This window comes from Sorghum bicolor, chromosome 2, assembly GCF_000003195.3.
Source record: "Sorghum bicolor cultivar BTx623 chromosome 2, Sorghum_bicolor_NCBIv3, whole genome shotgun sequence".
Classification (NCBI taxonomy): domain Eukaryota; kingdom Viridiplantae; phylum Streptophyta; class Magnoliopsida; order Poales; family Poaceae; genus Sorghum; species Sorghum bicolor.
This window is the reverse complement of record NC_012871.2, coordinates 425172-444385: the sequence shown is the minus strand read 5'-3', so window position 1 is coordinate 444385 and position 19214 is coordinate 425172. Positions and strand designations below refer to the sequence as shown.

The 19214-nt window shown below is 40.3% G+C and overlaps 2 protein-coding genes across 2 annotated transcripts; one reads left to right on the top strand and one right to left on the bottom strand.

Annotated features, from left to right (window-relative positions):
- LOC8081583 (ATP-dependent DNA helicase 2 subunit KU70) lies at nucleotides 831-11017 on the top strand. The gene is made up of 19 exons (XM_002461257.2): nucleotides 831-1139; nucleotides 1261-1338; nucleotides 1685-1801; nucleotides 2245-2359; nucleotides 3260-3365; nucleotides 4008-4125; nucleotides 4218-4301; nucleotides 4369-4427; nucleotides 5459-5592; nucleotides 5676-5719; nucleotides 6679-6755; nucleotides 7265-7412; nucleotides 8106-8167; nucleotides 8687-8747; nucleotides 8846-8938; nucleotides 9006-9123; nucleotides 9695-9797; nucleotides 10260-10452; nucleotides 10710-11017. Exons 1-19 carry the CDS (start codon nucleotides 1077-1079, stop codon nucleotides 10821-10823), a joined length of 1887 nt encoding a protein of 628 aa, XP_002461302.1. The 5' UTR covers nucleotides 831-1076; the 3' UTR covers nucleotides 10824-11017.
- On the bottom strand, nucleotides 16824-18604 carry LOC8081582 (peroxidase 1). The gene is made up of 2 exons (XM_002459157.2): nucleotides 18177-18604; nucleotides 16824-17971 (listed from the first exon to the last, which is right to left on the bottom strand). Exons 1-2 carry the CDS (start codon nucleotides 18411-18413, stop codon nucleotides 17198-17200), a joined length of 1011 nt encoding a protein of 336 aa, XP_002459202.1. The 5' UTR covers nucleotides 18414-18604; the 3' UTR covers nucleotides 16824-17197.

Genomic DNA, 19214 nt, shown 5'->3' with positions numbered 1-19214 from the left:
TTAGAGTCTACTTAATCCATGATTGGATAATATTTATCAAATACAAATGAAATTGCTACAGTGTTCATTTTGCAAAAATTTTTGGAACTAAACAAGGCCTTAGTGTGCTAGAGAAATATTAAATCTTATACATTAAAAAAGAGAAGGATCTACTGGTCCATTTTGTAAACCTACACATTGTTGGCAAATAGCAATCATAGTATCATACAAGCAAACCAAGCAGAGCTCAACTGGTGGGTTTTTTTTGATGGAACTTGCTCACTTATATTTAAGACATTGATTTAACATGAGTACTCATATTTATTTTAATTTATTCTAAGATTTAACAACTTTATTATTTTTTAAGTGGTAGACGACGTGTTTGTCAACAACGAACTTAGTTCTTCGATTCAGAGTTGCTCATAAGGGTGAGCGAGCGAGATTTGTCGGTCTAGCTTAGGTGCTCATAAGGGGTGAATGAGCGAGATTTGAGTTTAGTTCTTTGGAGGTGCTCATAGGATTTGTCGGTCAACTCTGGTGTTCATAAGGGTGAGTGAGTGAGTGAGATTTGTTAGTCCAACTCAGTTCTCAGTTCTTTAGAGGTTTTTAAAATAGCCTATATATATATATATATTATATAGTTTGCTTGCATCTAAATTATCCACTACAGGTCTATTGTGGAGTTGCCCGTTTTTTTGTCTTTTGTTTTCTGTGGGCAGCTAGATTTCCATCTAAGGACTAGCAACCATCCACTTTACCCAACATTCCACAAATTCCTTATCGCAAAAAAAAAAAAAAAACATTCCACAAATTCTCCTGTTCCGATGGAGTTCCGGTTGCGCAGCCTCCTGTCCTGCGACAGCGAATCCATGCGGCGGCTGCGGGGTGCCGGCGCAAAGCGAGTAGGCTAGCTCATGGGCCATATCTGAAGCTTCGGGCCTGCGCCGTAGGCCCAGTTGGGTTTCGCTTCCCTTTCTTCCCTGGCAGGAGAAAACAGAGGAGCAGTTCCCTCCGTCCCTTGCTCTTTCTCTGCCTTAAACCCTAGCGAGTTTCTAGAACCTTCCAGAAGCCCGACCCCTCGCTCGGAAGCCGGCGCCATGGACCTAGACCCCGAGGGCATCTTCCGCGACGACAGCGATGAAGACGAAGACAACGTCCAGGTTCGTACCGCCTCTTTCCCCCCTTTTATTATTGGAGCATCAGTGTTCTGAAAAAAGTAATTTGACCCTGCTGTGGCACCGCATTCTTCGCGGGTACTGGCTTGCTTGCTCGTGGAATCAGGAGAGGGAGGCTAACAAGGATATGGTTGTCTACCTTGTCGACGCCTCGCCCAAAATGTTCACCCCTGCTACCACCCAGGTGAGCCACAACTAGTCAGTCTACGCCACTTATTTTGACATTATTTATGGGTATCATTTTTTTATGTCTCTATTTCGAAATTAAGACCTAGTCTGAAGTTGGCTCATTAAGTTTGTTCTGGATTTTTGCAACTAGTTTGTTTGTCTGTTACAATCCATAGCCATATAGGATTTTAAAGACAAAGCAACTGGTGCTTACTCTTCTAGTTCTAGCCTTTAGGTAATGCAATGCTAAATTTACTACTTTGTTAGTTTCCCCTTATCTAATTATTCAGTCTCTGTGGCCCCTGACATTCTTTTAGGGGCTTACATCATTGCTAAATAACAATGTAACATTTTTTTTTCAGGACAATGAAAAGCAGGAGACATATTTTCATACCATTGTTAACTGCATCACAGAGTCTCTCAAGACACAAATTATTGGTAGATCTTATGATGAAGTCGCAATATGTTTCTTTAACACTGTAAGCTCTTTATCAAATCAGTAAGCATACACCTCTGCTTCTAGCAATTTTTCCTAGTTTGCAGTTTTGTTTTGCCTATGAGTGTAGAGCACGCTAGGGCACCAGCTTGATGAATAAGGAGCGAACTTGAAGGCTAAATAGTAGTATAACACAGTTTAAGTGAGAGGGTCGGTGTCAGGAATGACAGTTTCTGTAATATAGATGTAGATGAGTTGCAGTATTTTGCTTATTTTCCTAAAAGTGAAATAATGAGCTAACTATGCAAACGTCCCTTTTGTATTAGTTATTATAGTCATTTCTAACAAATATTCAACTTTGCCTGCTTAGGTCCCTTGCACTATTCATGAACTATGCATTGATAGCATTTAAAGTAGAACCATTGCATAGATATTGCTAAGCGCATAGTGCCCAGTTGCTTGATCTGGTTTGCTCACAACTCGCAGAAAGAGAAGAAGAATTTACAGGACTCAGCTGGTGTTTATGTTTATAATGTTGGAGACAGAGAGCAACTTGATAGACCCACTGCAAAACTCATCAAAGATTTTTCTTGCATAGAAGGTAATACCCACTAAACGAATTGTTCCTTGGTGGCACATGGTCAAAGTTTGAGGGATATGCATGCTCAACTTTTTTCAGTACAATGTGGTTCGTGGATAATATTTTTGGCTAAAATCATTTATTGTCCAGTAGAATCCTTGATTTCGTTTCGGTGCAGTGTGTCTTTATTTGGGTCTCCCTGTTTTTCCCATGTCACTAATATTGCTTCCAAGTTCCACTCACTTTCTTAAGTACAGAAAGTTTATGCCTTTTATGCTGTAACTTTAGTTCATAACCCGTGCACAAAACTTCCATGCCTAAAAATAAGACATATAGACTTAATTAAAAAATAAATCTCAAATCTCATTATAGTTTCTCATCAGTCTGGTTCATGTTCTCAAATTCGACACTGTGTAGTGCGTAATAGTATATACTGGCTAGATTATCATACTCATCAGGTTTTCTTGTTAACTAGAAGGATACCCCCACACATTGCTGTGGGATCGCAGATGGTTTGGAATGAAAATGGGACGGTGTATAGTTATTGGCTTATGTGATTTATTAGTATGGAAAGCTTGCATGAAGGGGTAAATTATCATAAATGAATGTTATTGTATGATGTGGCTCGCTGATGTGGACAACTAAGTGCATGTTAACAGGTGTTGTGCCTTGCTGATGTGGATAGATTGCATGGAGACATAGCTTTCGTAATTGCATGCTAGCGAGTTGCAGACATGGATAGTTTGCATGGAGAGAATGAGAGATAGATATGTAGTGTGGACTGCTTTTAAAAGATATATAGATATAAATTTTGTTTTAGTCTGGATTGATTAATTCAATGAGATATCTATGTATGTATAGGGAAAAAGTCAGCAATCCTGTTTTCTTCTCTGGTTATAAACCTTGTTTCGACTAATGCAGATTCTTTTATGAGCACCATTGGAAGTCGATTTGGAATAACAGCTGGATCTCGGGAGAATACCCTGTATAATGCTCTTTGGGTTGCTCAGGCGCTGCTGCGCAAGGGGTATGACTACTTCCCTTCTTTTGGCCTTTGAGCGGTGTCATGTAATTTGCATCCAACTAGGAGGATTCCCCACGAGTTGCCGCGGGTATGAAGGGGGAATATAAATATGGCCTCACTGTAGTCTATTGAGTCGGCTATATATAGTTTTAGTAGTTAGTTTTTGAAGAGAAAGAGAGGATGTCACGTGAGAGGTGAGACAATAATTGCTAGCAGTATGCATGCGTGGTCATGTGTAGGTAGTTGCATCCACTACTGAAACCATTTGTGAGTGGGCACTTAATTGCATGCGGCAGCAGGAGAAGTGGAGGATGACGTGGCGCAAGGAGGTGCAAGAGAATTAGCTTAGTGGAGTTTGTCTTTATAAGGTATATAGATATAGATAACAAATTGTTGTTTCGTGGGGGCATAGCCTAATGCCTATTGACATGTTATGTAGCCTTTGTACATCAACCTTTCATGTAGGATCACTCAGTGAAGCTAAAATTTGTTCACATTATGCAAACTAGATTGCATCAGTTTGTGTAGTTATTTGATTGATACAGTGAACGTAGCATGTGAGTAGTGCTTTGTCTTCTTTCAATTGGACCACTTGATGCCTTTTTGAATCTAGTCATTCCATGTTCCTCATTTGAAACTTTTCAGATCTGTGAAGACCGTCAGTAAACGAATTCTTATATTCACCAATGAAGATGATCCTTTTGGTACTGTTACAGGAGCAGTGAAAACTGATATGATTAGGACAACAATTCAACGTGCAAAGGCAATTCTTCTATTTAAAGCTGCATGCTGCCAGCACATCCCAAAATGTTTTTTTGCCCTATGTTTACCATAACAATACTTTCTTTTCTCCAGGATGCACAAGATCTTGGCCTGTCTATTGAACTTCTTCCACTTAGCCAGCCTGATGAGCAGTTCGACATGTCCCTATTTTATGCAGTAAGTATCCATAATTGCCTTTTTCTCTTCTCTATGTGCTAACTGCTGAACAGCTCCAATTGCCCAGGATTTGATTGGCCTGGATGGAGATGAGATAACCGAGTATTTGCCATCTGCTGGTGATAAGTACTATTCTGGAACATCAATATTACTTATGCATTTTTTTGGATTTAGATGATATTTATTTAATGGTACTTTATTCTTACAAGCTCCTAGCATAAATAAATCAAACATTCACACTTGAGTTATGAATGGAGATAGCAGGGCTGTTTGGATTGCGACCTGGCAGGCAGGGTGCCAGCAAGGCAGTGATCCCAGCCACCAGGTGCTCAAAATCGACGGCCTGGGTTGCTGCCTGGCCAAGCAACTCTGCCTGGAGGCACAACCAAACAGCACTATCTAATCACAGTTGCCTCTCTTTTGTTTCCATTTGGACTTGTCTTTTCTTCTTTGAACAGAGGGCAAGAGCTTTGCAATTAATTGAACACACTGGGAATAAACACCAACCACAAACCACTATGCACCACAGCTTCATAGCAGTATCTCATGTAGACTTGTTCTTGACCTCTATCAAAAAGTCTGTCATGGAGGGCACTTTTGCACAGAGTTTTGTGATTGTGTCTGTTGTAGGGTTTTTTTTGTTGGGTATGGGCCGCGCCTTCTTTTGTGGGGGCTCCTTACCCCCTCCCCTTTTTCTAATCTTCTTATTATAAAATATGCAGCTCTCCTCCGTGTTTGATAAAAAATTGGCCAGAGTTATCCATGTATTTGATGTTATATGATAGTATGATACAATATTTTGTGGGTTTCTTGTGTCACTATCCATTATCCAATAGTAGAACATGAATTACTTATTTGTGTTTAGTGCATCTATTAAAAATGATTGTTTTATACTATAGAGGTTTTGTAGACTCCAGCTATAGAGCTATGTTGGAGTATGTTAAAAATTATACCATATGTTTGTGTCTTGCTTGGTCTTTTATGCTTTGCTATGCTGCTGGTCTGTTGATCTCTAATCATTTGGGAAGTTTGTATTTCTCTGAATGGATGTTTTAGTTTAAATTCCCTCCCTTCCACATTTTTTATTGATGTCTTTAAAGGCTACAGGATATGACTAATCAACTGAGGAAACCACAATTTTTCATTTGTCTTTAAAGGCTAGAGGATATGGCTAATCAACTGAGAAAACGAATAATGAGGAAGCGCAGAGTTAAAACTCTTTCATTTGCAATTACCAATGATGTGTGCATAGAAGTGAATACATATGCGCTGGTCCGTCCTACTACTCCAGGCATGCTCTGACTTTGGTTTATTTTATGCTAATTACAAACAATTGGTGTTGAAACATCTAAGCATATGCTGATTATTTTTTAGGGAAAATCACATGGCTTGATTCACTAAGTAACCTTCCATTAAAGGTGAGCATATGATTAAAATCAGTTCCATGTTGTCTTTTCTTTGGTTAAACTTTGACCCGTGAACAAGTTTTGTTACTTTTGTTTACTGTCTTTCATGAAAGAAGTCGTTAATTCATACATGGTACATAGAAAAAGTTGTAAACCACCTCACCGGACACAGCAACACAGGCCATAATGGCCATGCATACTTCTGGCCTAATTCATACATGGTACATAGAAAAATTGGTGGACTTTCTTATGTTAATGTCTCTATGGCTTTGAGTATATAGTGTCCCATTCCCCCTGCTGCAAAATGGATTCATTCTCGAGCTCCTCACAGTTTATTGCTTATCACAGACATGAGTATAAAATTGCTGAATAATCACCCATACTTCTATACATACATGTCAAGAAAGGGATGGGAAAATACTTGTAAATTATTTTAGTTATTATTATTCCACAGTAGAATATACATTATCATAACTTTCAAGTGATGGGATAGTCTACAACACGTTTTTGTGTTTTTTCTTAAAGAACTGTGGATCTGTGTTTCTTTCACTACCAGATAATAACATGCAAAAACCAGTAACAACCAAACTGAAAATCTACAGGCACATATGTAAGTGTCCAGCTCCCTTGACTAATGGATAGGACGAGACTGCAAAGGAATAGCTAAGCCACATGAATACACGATTGTGGAGCTGAAGTTTATCAGTGATCTGATTGAATACGTAAGGCTAATTCTTGTTGAGATAGAGGTATCTACCAAACCAAAAAGGAAATTGGCCCAGAATTCAAAGTCTTCTTTGTGAACTATTTTAGTGCCTACAGATTTTTATTATGACACAAAAGTCTATTCATATGATTGCTTGGATGCACAACCATATTGTTAAGTTGGGTTTGAGTCTTATATTTAGTGACCAGTGTTACTTTTATGATTCTTCCACATATAAGATATAATAACTAGAATGTTTATGTAGGCTGAGAGGTCTTTCATATGCAATGATACTGGGGCTCTACTTCAGGATCCACAGACACGTTTCCAGATGTACAATGAGTAAGCACACACGACACTGGCACTGTTGCTTAGGTGATGGTTTACTGTTGACTTGTGTGATCTTCTTGCTGTCTATATAAATGTGGTTGAAAAGGAGGATCCTTATAACCGCACTCTTGCACAAAACAATTTCATTGCAAAAACCTTTTAGAACATATCATTATTAAACATTATTTTGAGAATAGCCTTGGGAGCTGGCATGTGAGGATGTTTCCAGATGGAAGAAATGAATTCCTATGGAGCACTAGAATTCACAGACATGGATGGCTCTGAAACCACTTCGAAGTTTCAAAAAGTGCAAACTACCCTCACTTGTGCACTGATAACACCTTTTTTATGTTTCAGAAAGTCTTGCATATTGCAAGATCATGAAGCTTATTTTTGCTATGCATGCCTTGCAAGATAGTTTTGGCTGCACTAGTATTTTGATGGATTTCATTATGTTGGATTACACTGTTATATATTAGTTTCACTTTTACTATCCATTCATGCATTGTTTTTTTGTGCAGCACAATTGTCAAATTTTCTGTACTTGAACTCTCTGAGGTTAAAAGGGTTGCAAGCCATCATCTTCGCCTTTTAGGTTTCAAGCCATTGGATTGCTTGAAAGATTACCATAACTTAAGACCATCGGCATTTATTTATCCGAGTGATGAGGTATTGTGTTATTCTGGGATTGCTTCAGTGTCCAGTTGTAGTTTGCTGCTGTACTGCATCTATCCACTTAATGCTGAGAATGTCGTTATTTTTTCCATGTCATCTTGCTTCTGAGCTTTCGGCAGATAATATAAGTTCAAAATTTAAAGAATTTCTTCATGAATATATATTTTCATTGTGAAAGGATAAGGTGAACATAGTATCCAACTTGATGTAGTGTTTAGGTGCATACTAAACCAACTTTGGTTATTTTTGTTGTCATATAAAATTTCAGCCCATGTCATGTTAGTTATTATTAATTTGAGCCAAAATAATTCTTTGGCCATATAAGGACAGTAGAGGACCCTACTGAACGTTGACTAGTGTAGTAAATAAATTGTTACTCAGTTTAGGAAAACAATGGGTTACTGCACAAGAGGGCTGCAATACCAAAACTACAAGAATGTGCAAGGGACACAAGACCTGATTACACTATGGAACTAAGGCTATGCATCGAACTAAAATAGTTCAAACTAAAGCAGTTTTCTTGGTGAGGTAGAAAATTCTTTGAGGCTCTTCCATAGGATTCTATTTGATGTTTGTTTATTTCTTTTCTTGGTTTCTCTTGCTTCATTGCTTTGAGCTTCCATGTGTAAAATTTCCTTTTATTGTGAATTTGTCAGATAGTTGGCTTACCCTTATGCTCTGATGCAGCGTATATTTGGAAGCACTCGTGTTTTTGTTGCTTTACATAGCTCAATGTTACGTCTTGGAAGGTTAGCCACTATTATTTTTCACATGAGCCTTTTTTAACAACTATATAAGGAAAATACTCTAATACTCTGAATGTGGATAACGCTGCACTGAATCATCTTAGTGCATTGTAAATTGTTATTATGCTCTTATATGACATTTTGGCAGTAGCTTGGAATTAGGCAATATGCATGCACAGTAAAACATATCACATCACCAGCTGTGGTTAACTGGTTGGTACCGTGACATGCAATTGCATGCCGTTGTTAGTCTGGAAGTTTGAGTCTCAGGAAGCAAGTCGTTGGCCATAATTGATTTTCATGCCTTAACCAACCTTTGCCAGTGAGCAAGGAAATCCTTGTTAGGGAGAGTAAATTTGTCTCTCTCAAAGTCGAGAAACTCTTAGGTGGGCAATGTAAGGTAGCCAAACTTTATGTTAGGCCAGTTGAGGCAAGAGAGCCAAACATCGCGAGGTGATCTACAACAAAATAAACTTACTTAAACAATCATATATGTAAAATATATCATGTGTATGATTTCAGGTTTGCACTTGCATTTTATGGGAATCCAACTCGACCACAGCTCGTAGCCCTTGTTGCTCAAGTGAGGGATTCTGTCCTACCATGTCTATTTAACATTTTGATATCAATATATATCCTAATATGCTTTTCAAAATTAACTCTGGTCGGTCAATAAAACAGGAAGAGGTTACTTCCTCTGGTGGCCAGTTGGAACCGCCTGGCATGCACATGATCTATCTTCCATACTCCGATGATATTAGATATCCTGAAGAAGTAAGGACTGGCGTTGTATTTTGACTTTACCATCACTGTAAACTAATTTTCTTACTTTGGATTGCAGTTTCATGTGACTTCTGATGATGCACCGCGTGCAACAAATGAACAAATCAAGAAAGCTTTGAATCTTTTGAAACGTATTGATCTGAAAAAGTTCTCTGCATGCCAATTTGCTAACCCAGGTAAAAGCTATGAAGTCATTATTGACAATGCTACACTTAAGCTATCTTTTTGACTCCTGCATTATCTTTATGACTCCTGCATTGGACCCTATCTTATTAGTTCATATTAAAGTTGAGTGCAAAATGAAGAACAAGAATGAATTGGGTCCTCTCAAGTGTTTCATGCCCTAAGTGATTGGAAAAGTCTTCTTAACCTGCACATAAACTTCTTCAGAAAGTTACCTTAGGGTCAACTATAAAGCCCATAACATCTAGAATCATCTGCTTTACTATAGGCTTCACTATGAACATGCTCCATAGCTTTGAAAAGTATTTATTTTTACCAGACGCTGCTCTAATGAAGATCAGGAGACCTATTGCAGGCACTTTTTTTGGTGGATTACATAAATGCTCAATATTTGAAGAGTGCTCGTTGCACAAGCGATGTTGCTTGTTGGGCTAAAATGTCACTGATTTATATTATTACTAGCATTTTATTCACATGCGAATCACTTCCGTAATTACACAAAATTCAGTTACATGTACATGCTCTGATAGTATGGCTTCTGTTGTCCAACTCCAACATCAACAGCTTTGCAAAGACACTATGGGATCTTGGAGGCTTTAGCTTTAGGCGAAGATGAGATGCCTGATATAAAGGATGATACCCTGCCTGACGAAGAAGGCTTATCTAGGTACTTGTTTTGCTTGTCTATTTATGCATGGTAAACTATATACTCCCTTTTTCTTTGAAATAGGCAATGTTGGTGGTGATGTCACTCTTCCCAAACAGGGCAGCATAATTTATTGAATGCTTGAACAAGCTGAATTCCTGTTTGTTATATAAAAGCAATTTGCAATACTACCTCCATTCTCTTTTATAAGGTGCATATGCATGCCAAGATTCAAACTTCAAAATCTTTGACCAATTATTTGACTAACAATTTTTAAGTATTATAACAATATTTGATATGGTAAAATTTGTAATTAAGTTTACTACCCAATTAGCATAAGTTCATATGTATAAATAATATAAAATAAAATAAATAGATGGTCAAAGTATAATGCCTTATAAACAAGAATGGAGAGGGAGTAGCTATCTCTTTTATCTTATTTGTGCCTTGTGTGGGATTTTCCTTGCTATTCTTATCTCTCAGGCCAGGGGTAGTCAATGCTATTGAGGAATTCAAGACTTCAGTCTATGGTGAAAATTATGACCAAGAGGAGGCAGAAGCAGCAGCAGGGAAAGCTTCCCGTGGTGATGCTTCAAAAAAGCGGAAGCAAATCACTGATGCAGCTGTGCAGATGAGTGCTGCTTATGATTGGGCAGAACTTGCAGACAATGGAAAAGTGAGTAGTCAGGTCCTTTTAGCAAGATCCATATCCATAAGTGGGGAGACAGTGGATTTATTCTGTTAACCAACAATCTAAAGTTAATTAAGAATTTGTCCAACAAGAATTCAGCATAACACTTCTAGGTGAAATATGCCAATGAATATAGAGCCGAAGTTTTTTTTTTTTTTCAATTGCCAATAATAATTGGTATGTTCTACAATATTGTTTGGTTATTATAATTGTTTTCTAAATTCCGAGGTTGTCATTTGCAGCTGAAGGAAATGACTGTGGTAGAATTGAAATCCTACCTGACCGCGCATGGCCTCCCGGTTTCTGGTAAGAAAGAGGTACTTGTCAGCAGGATCTTGACTCATCTAGGCATGTGAAGCCGCGGATCCGATTTGTAGTGCTGTCTGACGGCTAGCTTGGATACTTGTGGTCTTTTTTGTATAGCGATGTAGACGGCACCAGTCGCCAATGTATCTTGGTATCATCTGCTTTTGTCAACATGCTGGATGATGGTGTCGTTCTGAATAGTTAGTTACTCGATGGGCACGTCTCTTCGTGCCAGGTCAGGTTATTTCCTGGGTTTTATGATGTTGGGTATGGGTAGGGTAGGTGTGGGTGGGGGGTGTTGCATGCGGTGCTGTTGAAAGGGCCCCCACGAGTTCGGGACGCCGTCCACTGCACAATGCTGCCACGGCCATCTAGCCAGAAGCTAGGCAACAGTGTGTAGCGCTGCGGTGATCGAAGCACTCTCTTGGCTGCTGCCACTGCAGTGGCTGTGCTCCAACGGGCAGCATGCAAAGATGGATGCCCGTCCGTGCTCATATACTATTACCCTTGAGCTCGGCATTGCTGGCAGAGCAAGCATCAAGTATCAAACTAAACTGAATTTAGTATCTCTGCGTCTTCGATTCTAGCGCATAGGTTAGTTGGCTTTGCTCCTTAAGGGCGCCTGCGACAGTTGTGCGACGTCGCCAGCAAATATACTGTTTTATTCCACATGGATGAGAACACGAACTCGCTAGCGACTGCCGAAGTGGTAGGCTCACATGAGCTGGAAAAGTCCACGTGACTTTCAAACTATCTAAGGTGAAATACTTAATTTCTCAAACTATAAAATTAGATATTCTATTTGGTAAACTTTCAAAACTTATCAAATAGCCTCCTAGTGGTTTTAGAGGGTGTTTTTATCTTTTTCTTTTTATTTATTTTTCCTGAATCTTTGAAAAATCATAATAAATCATAGAAAATTTATAAAATACAAAGTTTAATTTTGTAGGACTCCTGATGAGTAGATCTACACAGTGAATATATAATAAGGTATACTTTAGTATAAAATTTTTACTGTAGCTTTAATTTTATATTTTTCTGTAACTAATTTGAATAATTCATATATGTAGATCCTATGGTTTAATTGTGGTAAATTTTATGGTCGGCTCATTATTTGTATGCTTGAACTATGATAAAAGTTCCGTATCCACTGGATCACGTATAACTTAGTTATAGATTTATTTAGCTTTATTCTTGTTAAATCTATAACCGCTCATAACCATGTCAGGGACGTAATATGCATGGTTTCAAAAGTTGAGGGATGTATTTTACCTGATTTTGAAGTTTATGGATGAAAAGCAAACTTTCACAAAAATTGAGGGACCTAAAATGGACTTCTTCCTTCCTACATTAATGGCCTCCAAAGAAGGTCGGGTCAAGTGGCCCTTTTGAACAAAAATAACTCAGCTTAAATGGATGTCAACTTCTTGTCAAAAAAAAGGATGTCAACTGTGTGCACTTGTTGTGAATTTGAGAAAGGTGAAATGTGATCCAAACACACGCACGCGCTGAGCCATGCCAAGTTTCTACGTGCATAGGCTCAGGTTCAACCAACCAGAGCACAACATAGATGTGGGCAGTGGCGAATCTAGCCTGACAAATGACCTAGGATGAACTTGTACTATAAAATTTTGACTATAATCAAATCAAATAATCAGGCACAAATTTGGCAATACCTAGTTTCTTACAATGCTTCTTAGTGGAATTGAAAATGTGTGTCTAGTGTCTAATCTCCAGCTTCATCTCCTCTCCCACACACAATGGCTTCACCTGCTCTCCTATCCATCACCGAATGACCAAAATTCTGAAATCCCCAAAACCAAAATCTGAAAACCCTGCAACAACCTGTACCATGCAGCTGCAGGACTGCAGCCAGCAGCCAGTGGGGGCAACGCCGCCTAGGCTCTGGTGGTTGGCCGGCGGCTGAGTGGCCGGGGATTGGGCCTAGCGGCATGGCCACGTGGCTGAGGCGCTGAGCGCTGAGCCCTGGGCGCCTTGCCGCCTAGGAGTGCCCGACGGTGAGGGTGAGGCGGTTAGCGGGAGGGGGGAGGGGACAAACGAAGCGGGCAAGCGGCGAGCGGAGCTTGGAGTGCGGCGCAGCGCAGTCGAGCGATGCGCGGGGAGACAGGAATCGCTTGTTCCCTATTTGCGCCTAGCCTGGGCTGGCGACTGCTAGGGACGAGAGCAGTCCAGTCCAATCGAGTCCCAAGTCCTAACGCGGATGAGGCTGGCTCGCCGCGTGAGCGCGGTGCGTCCGCGTCTTCACCACGGCCGGCGACGACATCGTCCTCGCCTCCTCGGCCTCGCCACTTGCTAGCTGCGGAGGGATAGGGTGCCCGGCCATGGGGACCTAGGGCGGCGGCCCTAGCTCGCCCTAGTGGTGGCTCCGCCTATGGATGTGGGATCATCGAAAGTTGTAAAGCTCTAAATTAATTGTAATTGACGACGCAAAGTGTTGGAGGAGGATATAGTCAGTCTACCTCCACCAGCGCTAGACCCAAGCTCTTGTTGTGGGTCTAGATTTGCCATCCATGAAATAAGAGAGAAGGGTAAGATTGAGGCATGACAAACCAAGGATAAAAGAAAAGGGGTGGGTGAGTGACTAAAGAAGGGATAAAAATAATGAACGATAGACCGAGGGACGAAGGAAGAAATTATTATATTTGATGACCATGTATACGACGAATATATCAACTAGGCAAAACATAGCGAACAAAATAGTAATGCCTTGTTCTAGTCTTGTTTGTTCTAAATTGTAGTTCGCTGTATATTATTTGTCCTGATTTGAGCAACTCTATAAAACTACATCAATCTATAATATCAAATTAGTTTCAATAAATTCTTCATAACGAAGTCTTGATATTTAGTTGGATTTTTAGATGTTAATAAATTTAATTTCATAAAAATTCAAAAAGTTTGATTCAGAACAAATGCAAGAGTGAACTATAATCTAGAATGGATGGAGTATTATTCTGCTCTTAATAAAAAGTTACACATCGCTTCTACGTTTTTTGACAAGAAAAAGAACTGTGGGCCAAATCACCAACTATTAAAACCGTACGTCACGTCTAAAGTTTGGCTTGAATTTAGAGTCGTTTTGGGTGATGTGGCGATTTGGCAAAAGTAAAACAGTACTTTGAACTTTTAGAAAATTCAGAAATATTTTAGTGCATAAAACTTTCTGATTATCTTCACTCTCACATAATAAATAAAGGATAACTCTTAATTTATTGTTGTAAAAATGGGACTTTTTCACTAAAGAGAATGAATGAGATGGTTCATGAAAGGGCCTGCTCTGTTCTAGTGAAGTGGACTCGGCCCAAGATTCTGAAAAGGCAGAGGTCCAGGATGTACGATGATGATGACTAGCTTGGCCCAGATCTGTCCTTGATGATGGGCTGAAAAGCCTAATAACTCCAGTAACCTTAGCTAAGAGAAAGTACTCCTAATGCATACTGATTATAGATCAGTTAGTTAGATTTCTTATGATGGAATCTATCCATCTAGGTTCAAGTTTTTGACTTGGTACAATTTTTTTATATTTTTCTGGATTTATTCATTATGTTTTCAGTGGTAGATGACATTCTCGTCAACAACGAGGTGCTCAAGGTGGTTTCGTGGATTTAGAGATCTGTCAACTTAGTCCTTCGAAAATACGAATAGAGTTCCTTCTTAAGAGTGACTATGCGCGTGTTGTAAGCGTCCGCGTTGTAATACATAATTTATAAAAAAGAGAAACGATTCTTAATAAAAAAAAAGAAAAAAAACTGCAAGAGGAATTGCCATCTAATAAAAATAAAAAAGAAAAAAGGAATAGCCATCGGATTCAAACATTAATGGTTTATTAGAAAAAAAATGGTGTCATGGAAGTAACTTGTCTGATCTGGGAAGTTAATAATAATGGAGGTAACGTGTCACTTTTTCTTCCGGTTTGCATATCGAATCAGTCCTGTTTGAACTGCGTTTTCAAGCTTTTTGCTTGTTCTTGCTCGATTAGCCTCCGCATATTCTCCTCTGTGTTCGTTGAGGTTTCTTTAGTGCACTTGGTCACTAGTTGGCCTTTGTGAACTCATTTTAAAGAGTTTTGGTTTACGAGCGCTTCGGGGTTGATTTAGGACAGAAGACAAGTTCTTCTGTTGAAGATCTGCTCGGTCCTTTTTTTTTTCTCGAACACGATCTGCTCAGTCCGCTAGGCAAAACTTAGCGAAGGAAATAGTGATGCCTTGTTCTACACTCGTCTTTGTTCCAAATTGTAGTTAACTTTAGATCATTTGTCCTAGATCTGAGCAATTCTATAAAAATGCGTCAACATCTAATTTAATATCCAATTAGTTTCATTTAATCCTTCATAAAAAATTCATGATAATGCATTCAGTTTTGATTTTTTTTGTAGATGTTAATATAGTTAATTTGATCAAAATTAGAAATGGACTTAAAACAAAGTAAAAGTCAAACTATAATCTAAAATCGATGGAGTATTAGGCCGTGTTTAGTTGGGGCTGATTTTTTTATTACTTATCACATCGAATGTTTGGACACATGTATAGAGTACTAAACATAGACTATTTACGAAACTGAAAATACATCTAAAGAATAATATGCGGGCGAATCTTTTGAGCTTAATTAGTTCATTATTGGACACTAGTTGTTAAATAAAACGAAAATGTAACAGTACCTTTTAAATTTTAACACCTCCAATCAAACACCCTCTTATCATGTTCTTAATAAAAAGTTGCACATGTCTCCCACATATTTTGACAAAAAAAAGGGAACTGTCAACTGTGGGCCAAGTCTTGTTTTCATGACTAAGAAGCGGTCCCTTCCCAATCACCAACTATTTAAACCGTACGTCACGTTTAAATGTTTTCCTTGAATTTAGAGTTGTTTTCGGTGATGTGGCGATGTTGCAAAAGTAACACCTTTAGACATTCAGAAATATTTTAACAAAACGTTCTGATTGTCTTCACTCTCACATACGAGTAATAAATAAAGGATAAATCAGTCTGGTGTTTTAAAACGGGGCTTTTTTCTCTAAAGAGAATGAATGGGATGGTACATCGCTATCTGTTCTAGTGAAGTGGACTCGAAGCCCAGGATCCTGAAAATGCAGAGAGCCAGGACGTACAATGATGATGACTAGGGCCTTGTTTAGTTACCCAAAATTTTTGTAAAATTTTTCAGATTTCCCGTCACATCGAATCTTTAGACGTATGCATGAAGTATTAAATATAAATAAATTAAAAACTAATTATACAGTTTGGTCGGAATTGACGAGACAGATCTTTTGAGCCTAGTTAGTCTATAATTAGACAATATTTGTCAAATACAAATGAAAGTGCTACTATTTATATTTTGCAAAAAAAAATTGGAAGTAAACAAGGCCTAGCTTAGCAAATACGGCCCAGATATGATGGGCTGCAAAGCCTAGTAACTCCAGTAACCTTAGCTAAGAGAAAGTACTCCTTTTGCTCAAAAAGAAAAAGAAACTACTCCTAATAATAAAAATAAAAAAGGAAAAGCTACAAAAGGAATAGCCGTCTGCTTCAAACATTTATGGTTTATTAGAAAAAAAAATGGTGTCATGGAGGTAACTTGTGTGGTTTAATGGGAAGTTGAGTATTGTTATTGGTTTAATTTTTGACTTTGGAAAGGAAAACGATCAACTCGGCTAAATAGAATTGGATGAAGAGCAGCAGCATCTGAATAACTTGTTAATCTAAAATCATTACACTAATGTCTTTTCATTTGTCTCGTCTAATAATAATTAATCACGCCAAATCTAATAATTGCCGTCTTTTTCTAAAAAAAATTATTTTGTTGGTTGGTCAGAGGAAACATTTCAACCAAAATATGGAGTACGCCAGTAGTACGTGCCTTGCAAGTACAGGCATTCAGTATCTTGTGCGTTGCGGCAGCCTGCAGTGTAGTATCCGCCAAGCGTAGTAAAGAATTAATGAGCAACAATGTAACGTCACTCGATCACACCAAGAAATTAAAACAAAACATGTATGTATGTATCACTCAGAAACAAACACAAACATCATCAGCAGTTATATATGATATATTGTTTGTTTATTGACTTGACTGTCGTTATTATATATATTACATCATCATCATGGATTTGAACCATGCATGCATGCACAAGATCGAGAGGAAAAAAGTGAAGAAAAAAAAAACCACCAAGAATTAATAAACTTAAAAGGCACTCGATCATCACTCTACGTACATCAGTTTAAGATCCATGGATCCATCAACTTTTAAAAAAAGTCACACAGTTTAAGATTAACCAAGTGTAAAGTAAGCAACGAATATAATAATTGAATCAACCAACGGATCGATACGCAATTAAGTGCTGAAAGCATCATCGTCGTCGTGGATCGTCAAAACCAGCAGGCATGCAGTGGCGGCACAGGCCGGGGGTCGATCAGTTGACGAGGTAGCATTTGTTTCTGATCTCTCCCTGCGCGCCGGTGAGCACGTCGATGGTGGACATCTTGACCATGGAGTCGGCGAAGTCGCGGAAGAACTCGGCGGCGAAGAGTCCCGTGGCCTGGCGCTGGACGTAGGCCCTGGTGGCCGGGTCGGTGAGCAGCGCGGCGTCGGAGTGGAAGAGTCCCCGGCGCTTTGCGACGAGGCGGTAGTAGCTGGCGTCGAAGCTGAGGAAGCTGCCGGGGTCCATCTCGTTGAGCGTGGTGTTGTCGGCGAGGCTCCGGCACCTGGACCTGAGGCGGGCGAGGTAGGTGGCGTCGAGCGCCGGGTCGACGTCGGCGAGGTTGTTGGCGCCCGTGAAGTTGTAGAGGCGGTCGCTGAAGAGGTTGCAGTGCGCGGTGCCGAGGGTGTGGCCGCCGGAGAGCACGACGAGGTCCTTGACGGAGAGGCCCTTGGCGGCGAACATCTGGACGAGGCGGGTGAAGTTGGCGGTGGGCGGGGGAAGCTGGTTGGTCTCGTTGGAGATGGAGACGCGGCCGTCGCGGCGGCCCAGCGCGACGGGCCAGGACGGGCCGTTGGCAAGCACGACGGCGTCGCGCGCCATGAGCGCCAGGACATCGGCGCACGAGACGGTGCCCGGGCACGCCTGCTCTAGCTTGTCCTTGACGCGCTGCACGGAGCCGAAGCCCCGCAGGGTGAGGTTCGGGGTCGCGTCCTTCTCCGACGTGCTGCTAGGGGTCGAGTCCAGTAGCACGGAGCCGTCGCAGCCCTGGCAGGCAGCATATATGCATGGCCATGGCCATGGCCATGGCCGGCAAAGTTGTTAGTTCATGACGATATGCAGATGCATGTGGCCGTGCGTACGTCGTGCATGCATGTGTGGTGTCCTATAGCAGGTAGTAGGAAATTAAGTAACGTGCAATGCAAATTTGCAATGCAACAATAATGCAGCAGCAACCGCAACAGCAATGTACCCTGACGAAGCAGTCGTGGAAATGGAGGCGGAGCAGCGGGCCGGCGAGCGTCGGCGACACCTTGAGGATCTCCGTCATCTCCTCCTTGACGATGGCCTCCACGCGCGGGCACGTGCTGCTGTAGAAATCCATGTCCAGCCCTGCGGCGGCAGCCGACGAAAGGACGACGAGCACAGCTGCAACGCTCGCCATGATCATGGTGCAGGGCGCCATCGACGACGACGACATGGAATGCATGGATTTATGCCAAGCAAGCAGCAAGTCGATCGATAGGCCTCTGCCTGCTGCAGGTGTATATATATATATATATGATATGGTGGATCCGCCGGCCGGCCGGATGAGAGCGAGCGAGCAGCGACGATGAGCTCTAAGCTAGCTACTCGATATATCTCGTCGTATAGCTGCTGCTTCTCGTACGTTGTGGTTGTGGCTCTTGTGGGGAAGACAGTCACTGCTTATATAGGTTCTTTGTCGTACATATTTTTGCATTAGCAGTGTCCGTGACAGCCAACAACCGACGATTTGACCACTGATCAGTAATTAACCAGTCATTATACGAACATGTCTGTGTTTTAGTTCACTTTGTGTTGTATGGTTGACGAGTGCGCATCATGAATAAGCTGGCTCGGCATGTTTGAACCACGAGCTACTAACAGCTTGCTCTAGTTCATCGAACAGAAGGGTTAATAGACGGGCTAATTTTAATCTAAGCCTTTAGCTAGTTGTTATTCCATTAGCTATAAGCACAACTAACTAACAAGAAATAAATAATGGTTTATTGCTAGGATATATACACGCCCATATATAAGGCAGGACCCAAACATTATATGGCTAATTTTTAGCTCTCACGCACTAACAGTTAGCCTTAGACGATCAAATTGACATATGTCACAACTAACGAATTAGGATAGCTGCCCTGCATCATTATCTGTTGAGGCTGAAGAAAGGGAACAAAATGCAAATAAGTCTACACCTCTTAAATTGTGCATGTACACATGTTGTTTAACATCCTTCTTGTTGCAATATTATTGTCACAGA